Genomic DNA, 13,938 nt, shown 5'->3' on the forward strand with positions numbered 1-13,938 from the left:
GAAGGCCTGGGGCTCCCCTTTGGATGGGCAAGTGGCCACTCTGTGAGGAAGGCACAAGGGCTTTGCCTGTGACTACCTGGAAAGGCCAAGCGGCATTAGGTGGGGGGAGCATGCTGATCTGTGCAGCAAGGTAACACGTGTCCATCTCCAAAGCTTTGTGCAAGGGGCAAAGATTCATATTTTTGCAGACGCGCTTTGGAAATGCCTCCTTCCAAGAAAAGACAGAAGCAGAAGAGATCAGAAGGACTGTTATCTCAGTGGCATTTCCAAAGGCAGACTGTGAGGTGCAGGTGCCCTGCTCTCAGAGATGGTGTTTCAACCACACTCCCCTTTGCCTTTGAAGAATGGCGATGTTACACTCGCCTACCGACACTAGAGACACAGCAAGAAATTTAAGAGGAGTTGAGTGGGGGAGATAGTACACAGCCCTGGACAGAGTGCCTCATGCTTTAAATGAAAATGGGTGTGACGCAGCAGGGGATGCAGAAAGGTGGTCTCTAGGGTCAGGGTGTAATAACTCTGCTGGCTGGTGGCTCACTGGAGGGCTGTGGCAGATCTATGCTAGGGGGGAGATGATGATAGTCCGGATCATCTAGTTAAGGTCATTTCTTCTTGACAGGGATTGCCAGGATAACACATCCTGAGGCCCCTGCCTTACCTTGCTGTTAATCTGTGACTCTCCTTCCCTCACCAGTGTGCACATCTTGCCACAAGAACACATGAGCTGGATGAGTAATGAAGAACTTGACCAGCCCTAATGAGCCATTACCAGCAAACGAGGCTGAGGAAGGAAGCCGCACTTCAGAAGCTGACCAAAGGACTCTGTGCATCTCTATTATTTCCATTATTTACACACTGGCCGCTGCTACTGCCGCCACCACCACTCCTGCCCTCTGTGTTTACAGCTGGACACTGATGCACAGGTCTCGCCGTGCTGCTCCCTGCTTATTGCATCAGCTATTCCCTTCCCCCTCACATGCCCAGGCCCCGTGTGCTTGGCAGCATGCTGCCGGCAAAGGCATGGCCCATTTGCCTCCAGCAAGGAGAGACACAGGAGCAATAATCCCTACACAGCATGCACGTGCACAGCTTTGCCCTGCTGACAACCCACTGCAATGGGAGGCAGGTTTGTTTGCTTCTCCAGACATCATCTGGAAGTGAGACTCTGGCCAGAGAAGGGCCTGTGAAGGCCGCTTTGCAGAGGGAGCATCCTGTTCACCGCAGATTCTCAGCAGCCACTGTGCAGGGTAGGACTTCAAGGGGCTGTTTTCCACAGTCACTTACTTGAACCAAAGCAGAATGAGAACCTATCCCATCCCAACCATGTGTCAAGCTCTGCTCTGGGCACAGCCCAGCAAGCCAGAACCGAGCTTGTGCAGAACGCATGTGTTGACACTGCCTTCCACTCTCATCTGTTATGTCAAACATACGTGCCATTTCCCTCCAAAAACACCATGTATCAAGTCAACTCCCACGGCCGCCTCAGCTTGTTGACACCATCTACACAGCCTCACTCTCTTCTCTTCAGAGAAAACTCCATCATCCTGGCTCGCAGTAATTGTTCACCCTCCCTGCACCGAGCCCACCTCAGCTCTGCTAGGAAAGGCTGTGCCCCCCCAGCAGAAAGTCCTTACCGTGTCTCCATCCTCCAGTGAGGCCAGCACGAAGCAGCGATAGCTCAGGTCTTGAGACAGGGGCTTGTTGTAGAAACCTTTGTAGTTCTTCTCGTCCCCCAGGGTGAAGGTCTCGGGCAGCAGATCCATTTGAGCAGCAATGTAGGGCTTGAGTCTGTCTGCTTGGCGTCGCTGGCGCCTGCTCTGACTCCCTTGGCTTATGGCCTCCAGCAGCTGGGGACAAACAAGGTGCATCACTATTGCTTCGCCCAGCGTGACACTGCCTTACGCTGTTACCTTACTGGTTGTAGGACTCAGCAGGGTGGAAGGGAAGGGAGGAGAAGATACTGGGTTTGATTTGGATGTGGTAGTACAAAGAAACCAGAGGCATGCGTTATGTGTTTAGGCATTGCTGGGGCGCCCATCTGCAGACCCTCACTGCAAGCACCTCTGCCAGGAGCTCAGCTTTGGGAAAGTCCTGAACCCTGGGATGCTGACATGGTGAATGTTAGGGCTGAGACAGCCTGGCTGTGCCTGTCACCCTGAGTTAATGCATCCCAGTGGGCTGCAAGGGAACCGGGCCACGTTCTGCAGCCCAAACACTGGTCTGGACAGCAACTCACGCTCTCTGCGGACACTGGATGTGAATTACAGCTGACGCTGATGTATAGGGAAAAAGTGACATTTGCCATGTCTTTCCCTTCTGTCAGTGCTTCGGCATTTTACCTGCTGCTGGGTTGCAGGCAGAGCTTTGTGTAAATCACACAGAATGATAACAGATTTCATGGGATGTTCAGAGTAAAAATGGCAAATTTCATAGTCAGCCACAAATTCACGAAAAAGGATATAAACACACAAAAATTCAATTACACTGCTAAGAAACACTCTCAGATGTTTAAAGATGTTTTTCTAATGAATAAAAATGAATATCAGGCTTGGAACAGAAATTCTAATTTAAAATGAAGAAGGAGGCATGAAATACATTTCACACACGAATGTATCAGTGCAGCATTGTCAGGGCAGACAGGGAATGTCACCAGGGCTGGGGACAGTGATGTGCACACAAAAGCCACGCTGCTGAGCTGAGCTCACTCCCTCTGAGGAGGAAAAGCTGGGTAAGGCACCCTCCCCTCTTTCCCCTCGACAGCCCATTCTTGCCCTCTTATGAATACTCATGTTGGAGCAATTTAGGAAAGCTATAGCTTGTCATTGCAATATCACAAAAAAGAAAAAAAAAAAGAAGAAAAAAAGGGATGGAGAAATCTGTGTTTCACAAATATCCTTGTAACCGCAGGGGAAAAGGCAGAAAGATAGTCTTTGGACTGTGGAGTTTGCTCCCTACACACGTCTTGTATCTTGGCTGAAATTACAGCTGAGATCTTTGGGGCAGAAAGCACAGCTGTATGTGCACGGGCATGAAATCATAGGGCTCCAGTTGTGATTGAGGTTGCTGGATGCTACTGCCACTTATATATGTAACACACACCAAAAGACTGCATCAAAAGAATGCTAGGCTTGCAAAGTTCAGATCCTGAAAAATTAGAAAATTAATATTGCCTGTGCAAAATTAATTTAGCTGTCTTACGTATGTGCATTGTGTTACAATCCTTGACTGCATGGCCACATACCACCTTTTCTGTAACTCCCCTGCTTTGTTCAATACATGGGACAGACAGTGATTAATCAAGGAGCAGCTATTCCATATTTTGTTTTCTTCTTTGCATTATGCAGCTTGCTATTCAAATCCATCTCTGAAGACAAAATTAATAATTTCCTCGTGGGCTTTTCTATGGTGCTGATCACTATAATATTACAAGTGCTTCACAAACATTAACGATCTTATCTTCCAAACACCCATATGAGGTGAGATGAAAGCGATTATCCTAATTTTACAGATGGAGAACAGAGATGCGGGGACATTAATGTAAAAAATGTCCACTGACTTTGAATGTCAAATTGAAAAGACATCGGCTTGTTTTGTTTTTAAAGAAAATTTAGCATTTTTTTTATAGCACTGACTGTATACAGCAGAGCTGCTACTGACTTTCTGCAGCTGGGGATGCTCAGGCTTTGCAAATGAGGCTCCAGGTTCTCAAACTGAGCACTCCAAAAACCAGAACATGCAAGACAGTGGCTGCTAATAAAAATTTTGTTTTAAATCATTTGCCCTGGGCTGGGTGAAACAGAGATAGAAACCAGTTCTCTCGATATCTTTCAACCACCTAAAGCTCAAAACCAAACCATCCTTTCTCATCCTAGTCTTCTAGTTCTTGTGACATTTTCCAACTTCTGCAATGAAATGATGCAGGAGACCTACAGATGGTGGTTATCCATCATGCAATTGTGCTTCATGTGCAGAACAGATCCACCCATACACGCCGTGAGCTGGGACCCCATGGAAAAGACTGTGCAATCATATAATTAAAGATTAATAATAAGCAAGGACTGAATTGCAGCTTCTAACACTTGGTAATTTCTGAGTGCTTCAAGCTTGCAACTTTGTTCTCTTAATGGACCCTTCTGTGTGTGATTTCTTGGAATTTTTCCTTATTACTTTGGGGATGGTGATGTGTGTGTGGGGAAGAAAGAGCCCACAAACCCCTTGTGTGGGACTCTCCTGACACCCGCACATGTACTGTGCTACTGGTGTTGGAGGACTCCTGCACAGAAAAAGCTGCATCTTCTTCGGGTGAATGGGCTGCTGAATGCTGAAAGCCTTTAGCGAGCAAGTGTGCAGGGAGCTTTGCAGGTTTTGTTAGATACTAGAGTGAACTCTTTATCGAAACTGCAGGCTTAGGTCCTATCCAGAGAGGGAAAAGCCTCCCGACAGAACAGCTTAATAAACTGAAAACTATCTTTCTCTCCCAGCTTGTTTTCAAAATCAGCATGGTTGCTTCAGCTGAAAAAGGCTGCAAAGAGTGTACAACCTGAGACAGGATCTGTCTTGGTCAGAGCTCTGAGACACTCAAGAGTGGTCTCCTAATGGGGCACATTCTGGGAGGTGGCTCCTCCCTTGATTGACTCCAGCCTCCTTCCCACATGCGGTCACCAACCAAGAAAGGCTGAGTGGGCACCACATGTCCCACAACCCCCCATCTCTGACGTACAGCCTGCACCTATGTTGCTGCACCCCTGCTGTTGCCAGGAGGCCTGGGCAAAGCGTGCTGGGCCACCTGGAAGCCACTTCCATCACTGCAGCTGCTACAGACTCCTACCTGGTCCAGCTCCATCTCATCAGGTGTCCGCCACCGAGCAGTCGGGCTGCTGGTGCTCTGATCTGCTGGCACAACCACGATGTAGTACCACCTGGGAAGGAAGGAGAGCATAAGCACTGGACCCTAAGTCCTCTCTCTGGCAGATCACTGAGTAACACATGCCATATGCCGCCCAAAGATGACTTGCTCCTTTCCCTACCCTCTAAGCAGCAAAAGGGTTCAGTAAGGAAGAGGCCGGTTTTCCAGTTGCACCAGAGAAGAGAATATTCCCGTTAGCACTCATTAGGTTAATGAAGATCTACAGACTGTGCTCCAGAGGGTGGTGTAGGAGCTGTGAGAAGGACATTTATATAATCGGATTGTAGCAAGAACCCTGGGGGAATTGTGCTTCAGCACAAGGATACCACAGTAACAAATAAGACTTCCACAAACTCGCTTTTTTAATCCCCTTGAGACTTTAGGCATTATTTATTTAAAAGATATTATACAGTGTCAGAGAAAGTCCCTCCTGATCCTCAACTGTGTTTTTGCTGGTAGCATCTGGAGTATACCCACCAGGGTGAGGGCAAACTGTCAGAGAATTGTCTTAATTTTATTGCACATAAATATTTGCTCAGAAAGAGCCAGCAGCATGATCCCACGTTACGGGTAAATGCCTGGCTCTGTACTGCAGCCTGCTCGGAAATTCACTCCCAGGTTACAAAATCCACAGGTTGGCAGAGGTCTGCCCTGCCTTTTTCCCCATCTCTAGCCCCCCATCCTGCCTCTCCACCCAGGCATGGCACCTACCTAACTGGTACAGTGGTCTGGACTTTGGGAAGGGTGAGCGTGAATTTTCCTTCCTGTATGTACTTGTTTGTGGCGATGGGTTTGCTTTGCAAGACGTCAGGAGCGGTGCGGATTGAGACGAGGTGCTGGAGTCCCCCAGCACTGCTCCCGCGGTTCATTAGCACAAAAGAATAGTCCGTGTCTGGCTGGAGGTCACTTATGAGTTTCTTCATTGAGTGGCCGTCCACCTCCACACTCTGGCTATTGTACAGAATCTGAAACGGGAAAAGGACACACTCATGCAGCCGACAGCTGCTGATGAAAATTCACACTCAAGGTAGCAGCGTTAGAGATGACAATTTGGCTCTGGGCCCTCCCTCAGGTGGTTCAGCTACTGTGTGCTTCGTAAACAGCCATAAATCTTTAGCTAAAGAAGAGCAACCCCCAGCAGAGGGTTGAGCTGTGCTCCCTGTGCCTCAAAGTGATGGAGCAGAGAGGGGGTCATCTCAGCAAAGCCTGGGTGGCCGGCGCCAGTGGTGAGGCTGGTGGTGCCACACGCACTGCTTTTCAGTGCCAGTTCAGGGGAGGAATCCAGATGGCTGTGCTTTGCTCTCGCGTGGAGATGAATGGGTCTTTGTTTCCTGTCTCACGAGGCTACAACACACAATATGCTTTTGGTGTAAAATCCCGTCTGCTTTAAATTGGTGTCACTCCCATGTCTACCAGCTGATGCCTGATTGAATGGTTAATGCAGAGCATCCCCCTCCCAGCAAGGTGACTGGGGGGGTTACACGCCTCACCAATGATCTGACAAATCCCGCACAGGGCTCACAAATTGGTACCCGAAACAGCGGCTCTGCAGGTGTGACACCCCGTTGCCATGACAACAGATGTTGGTGCCGCGCCAGCCATGGGCAGGAGATCGGTGCTGCTTTTCGCTGCTGCGCTTGCAGCAAGGGGCTGCTGGGCAGGGCAGGGCAGGGCAGAGCCGCTGGTGGCCGGGGGCAGCCGGCAGCCCCCATGCACAGATTCCTCCCTTGGGCTTGGCGGCCCCTCAGCTAATGACGTTTTCTCAGCTCCCTGTTGCAGACATGCAGGCCTCCCATCTCCCCCAGGGCACAGCAGCCATGGGCATTGCTGTATTAGTCACACCAAACAGCCCATCTGCCCTGGGAACCTTGATCCCAATCCTGCTGGAACAACCCCTGTACCCTGAAACCCTGGGCGCTGCCTCTGCAAAGCCAGAAACTCCCGGGGTTCCCAGAGACAGAGACAAACGGGGTGCAGAGCCCAGAGGTTGTGCCCCAGCTGTGATAAACCAGCATGTTTCCTTCCAACGGGTGACCGTCCAGCATAGCAGGGGAGTGCTGGATTCCTGATAGCGGTGCAGAGACACAGCATGCCAAAAACTGGCAATGGCAGACCTGCAGCATGTTAAACCATGGCAGCTATTATGTGCCACAGACAGAGACCACACAGTAAAACGTGCTCTTTCCAACAGTGGCCTTGTCTTCTCTCTCTAGAAGACAGCTCCGTGGAAAAAAAATTACTTGAAGTAAAACAGATTTTTCACCAGCTGAGCCTGCCGTTCAGGCTGACGCAGGCAGCAAGGGAGGGACCAAACTTTCCTTCCAAGTCACCTTTTTAGCAGGTGGCAGAAATCTGCAGAAAGCTGCCGGCTTGCTGGGACAAGGGCAGCTGATTAGCACTGCTCTAATATTTAGTGCTGGAGCTGGGAGGAGGAGGGAGGCCCTGGAAAGAGATCTAAAGGACAGCGGAGCACAGTGACCAGACTAGGCCTGGAATCTGCAGCTCTGCTTTTGTGTTATCCAAACAGCAATACCCACAGCATGCTTCAAATCCTCCTCAGGTCACTTCGCATGGATGTCGGGATAGGAAAAGAGCCCCAGCTTTTTTGCTGCTGAGAAGAGACTCCCAACAGGTAACAGAGCAGCAGTGAGGAACCAGCAATGGAGGAGATGCAATCAATCTCGTTTGTTGACATGTTTCAATCTTCAGGGATGAAGTGCAAAAGTAAGTACCAAGTACTAAAATAACAGAGGTTTGCAGGGACAAAGCCCCAGCTGGCTGCCCAGTGTTCAGGAAAAGCTGTCAAAGGCAGGATGGCTGGAGGGAGTTGTTCTCTGCTGTGACTCCTCTTAAGATATTTTCTCCTGGACTTTAATCCCTTTCTCCAAAGACATGTATATCAGATGGGTGCTAAAGTGAGTGAAAAAGGTAAAATGAAGAAATGCTTCTTCTAGTGCTCGAACATCAGATATTTAGTTGGCAGGTTTCACCCTGCTCTGACACAGAAGTAGGCACAACAAAGACAGGAGCGCTAGACTTCAAGTCATCTTAGTGGCTTTGCTGTCTTTCCCAGCACCACCCCTTGCGATGATATTGCAATAGTACAGGTCCAGATATTCCAGATGAAAGCAAGTCAGGGGTGTCCTGAAGGAGCCGCAGGACCTCACTTCATATGCTCCAACACAGACTTGAACAAAAGCAAACTTCCAACATTAAAAGCTATGCTGGAAGGATGCAAAGCCCACGATGAATTCTGTTGCCTCTCAGATGAGATTTCTCATTATGAAGTCTTCTGTAATAAAGGTATCACTAACTGCTTCTGCGTGTGCTCTAGGGAAGACACTCGCCCACCAATGGCCTGCACATGAGGCATCTGCTGGGGACATAGGTGTTCTCCTGGAGCAAGAGGAGGCAGAAGAGATGGTCAGGCACTTCAGTTCAGAGTTTCCCTGCTTGTTCTGCACTGGAACTGGCCAGGACACAGTCTCCGAGTCAGTCCTGACACCAGATGATAATTTTTACTGCCATGCACAGAAATTTGTGTCCAAAGACAGTGAAATTGGCATTTGCAATGCTTTCCTGAAGCATTCTCTGCCATTCTCCCTTTTCACAGTTGCTGCAGCAGTTCTACGTTCCTTTACCTGCCATAACACACTGTCTTCTCAAATGTTATGCACCATTAGTTAAGGCCTCTACACAAACCTTACAACAATGTGAGGGCTCAGAAACAGTCATTCGTGTGCAGCTGAAGATGCCCGGGAGCTCACGCAGGAATGCTGTTTAGAGGTTGCATCATGGCCCACTGGTAACTACTTAAGTCAGCAGCAAATTTGGCCCAAGGGCTCTGAACTGCCAAACATTGCTGACTAGCCCATGGATTGCTGTAAAATGTCATTTGTGCTGCCCTTACTCAAAAGAGAAGATTTGCAAAGCTGGGTGGGTCCAAATGTCACTGCTGAAGGTCTGCTCCTTGATTTCAAGGCAGTAAAGAATGTATTGAACTAAAAGATGAAAAGACACGTAGTGTGCAACACTGGAAAAGATAATTACTCGATGGAGAAGTAGATGAGGTTGCCTTTTTTGGGGGCAGGAGTAATTACTACATTCCGTGGGACATGCTGTGAGAAAGCTCTGCCCAGCATTCTCAGGTTATTTCTGAACCTGTATCATAATCATTTTCAAAAGGTGCTATTCCTTCTCCCCATTTGTAAAATACCTTGTGATGCTGCTTTCTGTTCTGCTCTTAAGTTGAAGAATGTGTCTCAGAAAAGTGCAGTTTCCCCAAGGAGAAGGTTGTATCTATCTTGCACTTTCCATTGAAAGCCCCAGAACAGCTTTTTGCAAGCACACTGGAATAGAAAGGGAATAGTGCCTCTGCTCCACCACAACTGCTTGGCAACATTTTACAAGGAATTTATCTCCTGGACCAGAAGAAGCCGTGAAAATTCCCCAAAGAGAACTCAAACCTTCATTATTGATTTGGTAGCAATGAAAATTCCTAAGGTCTCAGTTCATCCCCTATAAAAAAAATAGCACCAGTCCTGCCTGCACCTCACTATTCATTGTCAGAACAATATCTACTTTAATTAAATCTGTTAAAGTAGAATATGACACCCTTTGGGACATAGATTTAGCATGAGACTGTTTATCAAGTGTAGATAACACTAATTGTTCCCATGGAGATTTATGTGCTATGCTAGTTACAGTATTAGGCTCTGGCCTCAGCATCCCATGTGCCTGAATTAGAGGAGAGAGGTGAACCTTGTTTATAAAAACACAAAGTCCTGAAGGTTAAGGATTTCTTTTGAGTGGCACAATCAACGACCTGGAGCTGACCCTCTTAGCTCCTGCCCTTGACTCATGTGTGTCTGCAAGTCTGGGAATATTAATAGAAAGAAGACACTATTAGAGAAATATCCTTGTAACACTCTCGTTTGCATGATTGCTCTTCAGTTAGCAAGTGGCTAATGCCATCTGCTCCTGTGTCATCTGAGGGTTAACCCGCAGCAGGGGCAGACCCTGAGTCACTCTCTGTGTAAGCAATCACACCTATGAGGCCAAGACAAGGCATCAGCATTACGTCCTTGGCTCCTGGCTACCTCCAACCACTCCACCATCCTTATGTGGTAGTAACGCTCCAAAGGTCACACTGTCCCTTTCTAGCACTGTGCTGTCAGACAGAGACATGGGCTTCGTGCCACAAGAATAAGGCAAGATGAAGCAGACTGGTTCTTCAGCAGAGTGCAAAGTAACAGGGATCTGTGAAGTTCCTTGCGGCCAGGTATCTGAACACTGATCCTAATGCACCCTACATCTGGGAGAGCTTTGAATACCACAAGGTCTTCACAAAAGCCTTGTCTGCTTCAGCTAAAGTCTGCATGTTAACAAGTGTCTGCTATTGATCATAGTAATTCAGCTTCAGGATTTATCAAGGAGAGTTAGTAACAAGGAAGGGGAGGTGCTCACACAGTTTGATGTGGATACAGTTCAAGACCTTCCCCTCATTCCCCTGGCCAAGGATCCCCCACAGCTCATGCAGGCCTTGCATTTTCTCATTAGGCACAGCATGGCAGGGTGCATGTACAAGGAGGAAGGGAAGTCACACTGCTCCCACCCCAGCCACCTTTGCAGAGGCAGCAGATAGCTGCTGAGACTGAGTGGAAGATTATCCTTGGTGATGTGACATGTTGGTCTTGTTTCTTAAGGGAGAGAAGCTGCACTGAGATCTGCAGAAATGTCCACCACGCTCTAGTCTTTTACCCACATCAGTGATCCACTCTGGGGGACAGACAAGAGCAGGAAGACATCGGGTCATCAGTGTTGTCTGCAGCCTGGTGGATGACACTACATCCAGAACTGCGCCGGAGAAAAGAGAGCAGCAGCCATTCTTGCAGAGTTCCCTCTGCACTGACACATCTTGTGCTGCTCACACCTGTAACACCTTCTGGAAGGGTGATGATGCTTCTCCTTCACTCCCTGAGATTATGCATCTGCCCTGATGCCCTGAAGTAACTCATAAAGGCAATCCGGATGTTTGAGACAGGACATGTTGCAGAAGGAGTCAGTCTGATTCACTGGCTGGTTTTCAGACCACTTTGTCCTGGTGATCTGTTAGGATTAAATCACATTTATAACCTTTCACGCTTCAACTCTGAGTCAGGAATCAGGTCAAGCTTGTGTAAGCACTGTCACGAAGCTGCAATGGCCAGCCTGACCGGTAGGCCCCAGCCAAGCGATACCAGGTAACAAGATACTTGAGAAAGCCGATGGAGGAGTGAAGCACTGATTGGGACTGCATGAACAACCACAACAGCTCATGGGAAAAACATCAGTGATTTGGGGTGCCGGACCAGATTCCATTTCCCTTCGAAAAGGCAAGTAATTCAGGGGCACTATCAAGGGAGGAGTGCGTACTTAGCAAAAATTGCTATGGTCAAGATGGGTTTCTAGCTGGATGGTGAGAAGCCAGAAATACGTATTATGATCCCGGAGACATCCCCATTCTCTGACCGCCTCTGCCCAGCGCATGCCTTCACTGCTTGGTGTTTCCTGTTGGTGTGCTTCAGCCAACACTCACTCCTGTTTTGTTACCATGAGCCAAGCGCTTACTGGCTATTCCACAATTGATCAGAACAGAAAGAAATCAACAAAACTACAACACCTTCTGGCCTAAGAAGAGTGAGAGGAGGGAAAGCAAGCAGCAGTGTGCTCTACTGTGTGCCATGGTTCATGCGTGGGTGCTCAAAAGCAAGAGTGGCTACCTAACCTGGGTTTGGAGATCTGAGCTCCACAAGACCCCCGGCCAGTGAGCAATGTGACCCTGCTCTGCTGGTCTCTTGTCTGATGGCCTGAAAACATCAGGTGGCAGGTCAAGATGCTGCTTTCCACTGTCCTGCTCACTGCCGCAGGCAGAGCTCCCTGTCCTCTGCATCCCACCCTTACCTTAAAAGGCACTGCAGATTTATAGGAGTCAGGCACTTCCCAGCTCAGCAACACAGATGTTTTCATGACAGCATTGACGCGGAAGTTCTTAGCAAACACTGAAATGAAAAACAAGATATTTGAGCACTGTAAGGCCAAGTCAGGAGGGAGCCAGGCAGCAGCTCAGCTCCAAGTCTCTCTTTGTCTAACTCAGCAGCAGAGGTCAAAGAGTTCAGCTACAGCAGAGAAGTGAGAGATGAGGAGAAAAGAGCAGCAGCCTTTTACCAAGTCTCCAGTCTCCAGTGGAGTTTCGCTTTTTGACTATACTTTCCAGCATCACAGAAAGGAAGTTGTAGGCTGAACTGTAGCCTTCCTCTCTCCCCCCTCCACTCACACTCTCTTGGCCCTTTGCCATGATCAAAGAACAGTGGTGCTCAGGTACTGGATCTGCAGATGATCCTACCCAGCCGTCTGCTCCAGTTCAAGCAAGAGCCTTTCATGTACAGATAAAACAGCAAAGTGTGCCTGTGGAGCGACAAAGGCAATTAAGCTACCACCAACGCCCCTCTCCCCCCAAACGGCAACTTTAAGGAAAGCTTCACTGAGCCTCCCCTCGCCCAAGTAGTTTTAGACTAGGGAGCCACACAGTACCTGATCTCATTAGTCAGAGCAAAGGGGAGCGTAGCCTCATGAACCGAAGCAAAGGTCCCTGTCCTGGAGGCAGAGCTTGCTGTTAGGGCTTGTTTGTTAGAGGGGCACTTACCTTGCTCAACAGGCATGGTCCGGGACTGGATGCTGGGGCTGAGCGGCCCAACCCCCTTATTGGTGCGGGCCCTCACTTTGATGTCGTAAGTGGTATCGGGCTTCAAATTCATCAAAGTGATACTTGTGTCCTTGGTGATGTTAACCAGGTCCTGCTGGCTATTTATGTCCCTGTACACCACTGTGTAGTTGACGATCTTGCCGTTTCTTTCTGCCAAGACTGGGGGATCCCATGCAACTTCTGTGGTGGAAGTGGTGAGACCCACCACGCGCAGGTTCTGTGGGAAGCCGCTCGGCACGTCTTCCGCAGTAGTGATCTCCTTCTCAAACTCCTCTCCCGGGCCAGCTCTGTTCTTGGCAGACAATTTAAAGAGGTACGTGGCCCCCTTGTGCAGGTTGGTCACAGTGTAGTGATGGTCTCTCTTCCCGAAGTCTATCGTGTTGATCTTTTCCTCATCAAGACGTCTGTACTGCAGCCGGTAACCCAGCAGCTCCCCTACCATCTCCTTGGGTGGGTGCCACTGGATGAGGGCTGTGTTCATGGCTGTCGTGCTAATCATCATGGTGGGCTTCCCTGGGACTGCAACATAAACACACAATGACCATCTATAGCCTGGGAGGAGGGGAAGGAAGGACCGCTTCCGTGCTGCTCAGTCCGTGAGGATTGAGGAAAGTGGGGAAGTTCAGACAACAGGGTGAAGAGGACGACAGACAATTCACATGGATAGAGGCAGACCGACCCTAATCCAGTGGCGAGGGAAGCTGGAGCCAGCCAGCTCTTGGCTGCCATTTTCCCATGTGCTGCCATCTAAACAGGCAATAAAGTCAGCCATATCCAGCCCCAAAATTCATCCCCTTTTACAGGAAAGGTTTAAGGTACCTCAAAGCATCATATTTATCTCAGAGAAGATCTGAATCCCGTCCTCCCAATCAGTGGTCTTCAGACACTCCAGCTAGTGCACAGCACCAGGCCATGCTGGCCCCGGTGCACTGTACCACAACAGATACACAGAAGCCCGAGTCCAGCGCCCTGATCTGTCTGGAGGCAGACAAATTTCATCCTGAAACCTTGCAGTTTTACCATCTGCAGAGGCAGCGAGCAGAGCTGGGTGGGCTGTTTGCCATCAGAATACATTTTGGTTTAGCTGATGAGCAGATTCGTGATGTCAGTGTCGATGTGAGAGGTGAACACAAGTGTTCCACAGGATTTTTGCTTATGCTGCACAAATCAAGGGGTGTTGCCGTCATTGGTTAGGAACTGATGGCTTTAAATTGATGGTTTAATACCTTGATCTCCTTCAGTTAAAAAAAGGATGTGTCTTCACTTCACATCAGCTCAGATTTGTAAA

General features: G+C 48.9%; 1 protein-coding gene across 16 annotated transcripts in view; it reads right to left on the reverse strand.

Moving 5' to 3' along the window:
- Nucleotides 1-13,938, reverse strand: part of PTPRF (protein tyrosine phosphatase receptor type F) — a 396,981-nt gene that overhangs the window by 38,513 nt on the left and 344,530 nt on the right. For 12 of the 16 annotated variants that reach the window (XM_076340381.1, XM_076340391.1, XM_076340389.1 and 9 more), the window contains 5 exons: nucleotides 12,591-13,169; nucleotides 11,849-11,946; nucleotides 5,618-5,871; nucleotides 4,829-4,919; nucleotides 1,635-1,847 (listed from right to left, as the gene is read on the reverse strand). In XM_076340381.1, the coding sequence (XP_076196496.1) occupies nucleotides 1,635-1,847; nucleotides 4,829-4,919; nucleotides 5,618-5,871; nucleotides 11,849-11,946; nucleotides 12,591-13,169 (1,235 nt within the window). The remainder of the gene's footprint in view (nucleotides 1-1,634; nucleotides 1,848-4,828; nucleotides 4,920-5,617; nucleotides 5,872-11,848; nucleotides 11,947-12,590; nucleotides 13,170-13,938) is intronic. The other 4 variants (XM_076340397.1, XM_076340396.1, XM_076340395.1 and 1 more) reach the window with 1 other exon arrangement.

Source organism: Aptenodytes patagonicus, chromosome 5 (assembly GCF_965638725.1).
Source record: "Aptenodytes patagonicus chromosome 5, bAptPat1.pri.cur, whole genome shotgun sequence".
NCBI lineage: Eukaryota > Metazoa > Chordata > Aves > Sphenisciformes > Spheniscidae > Aptenodytes > Aptenodytes patagonicus.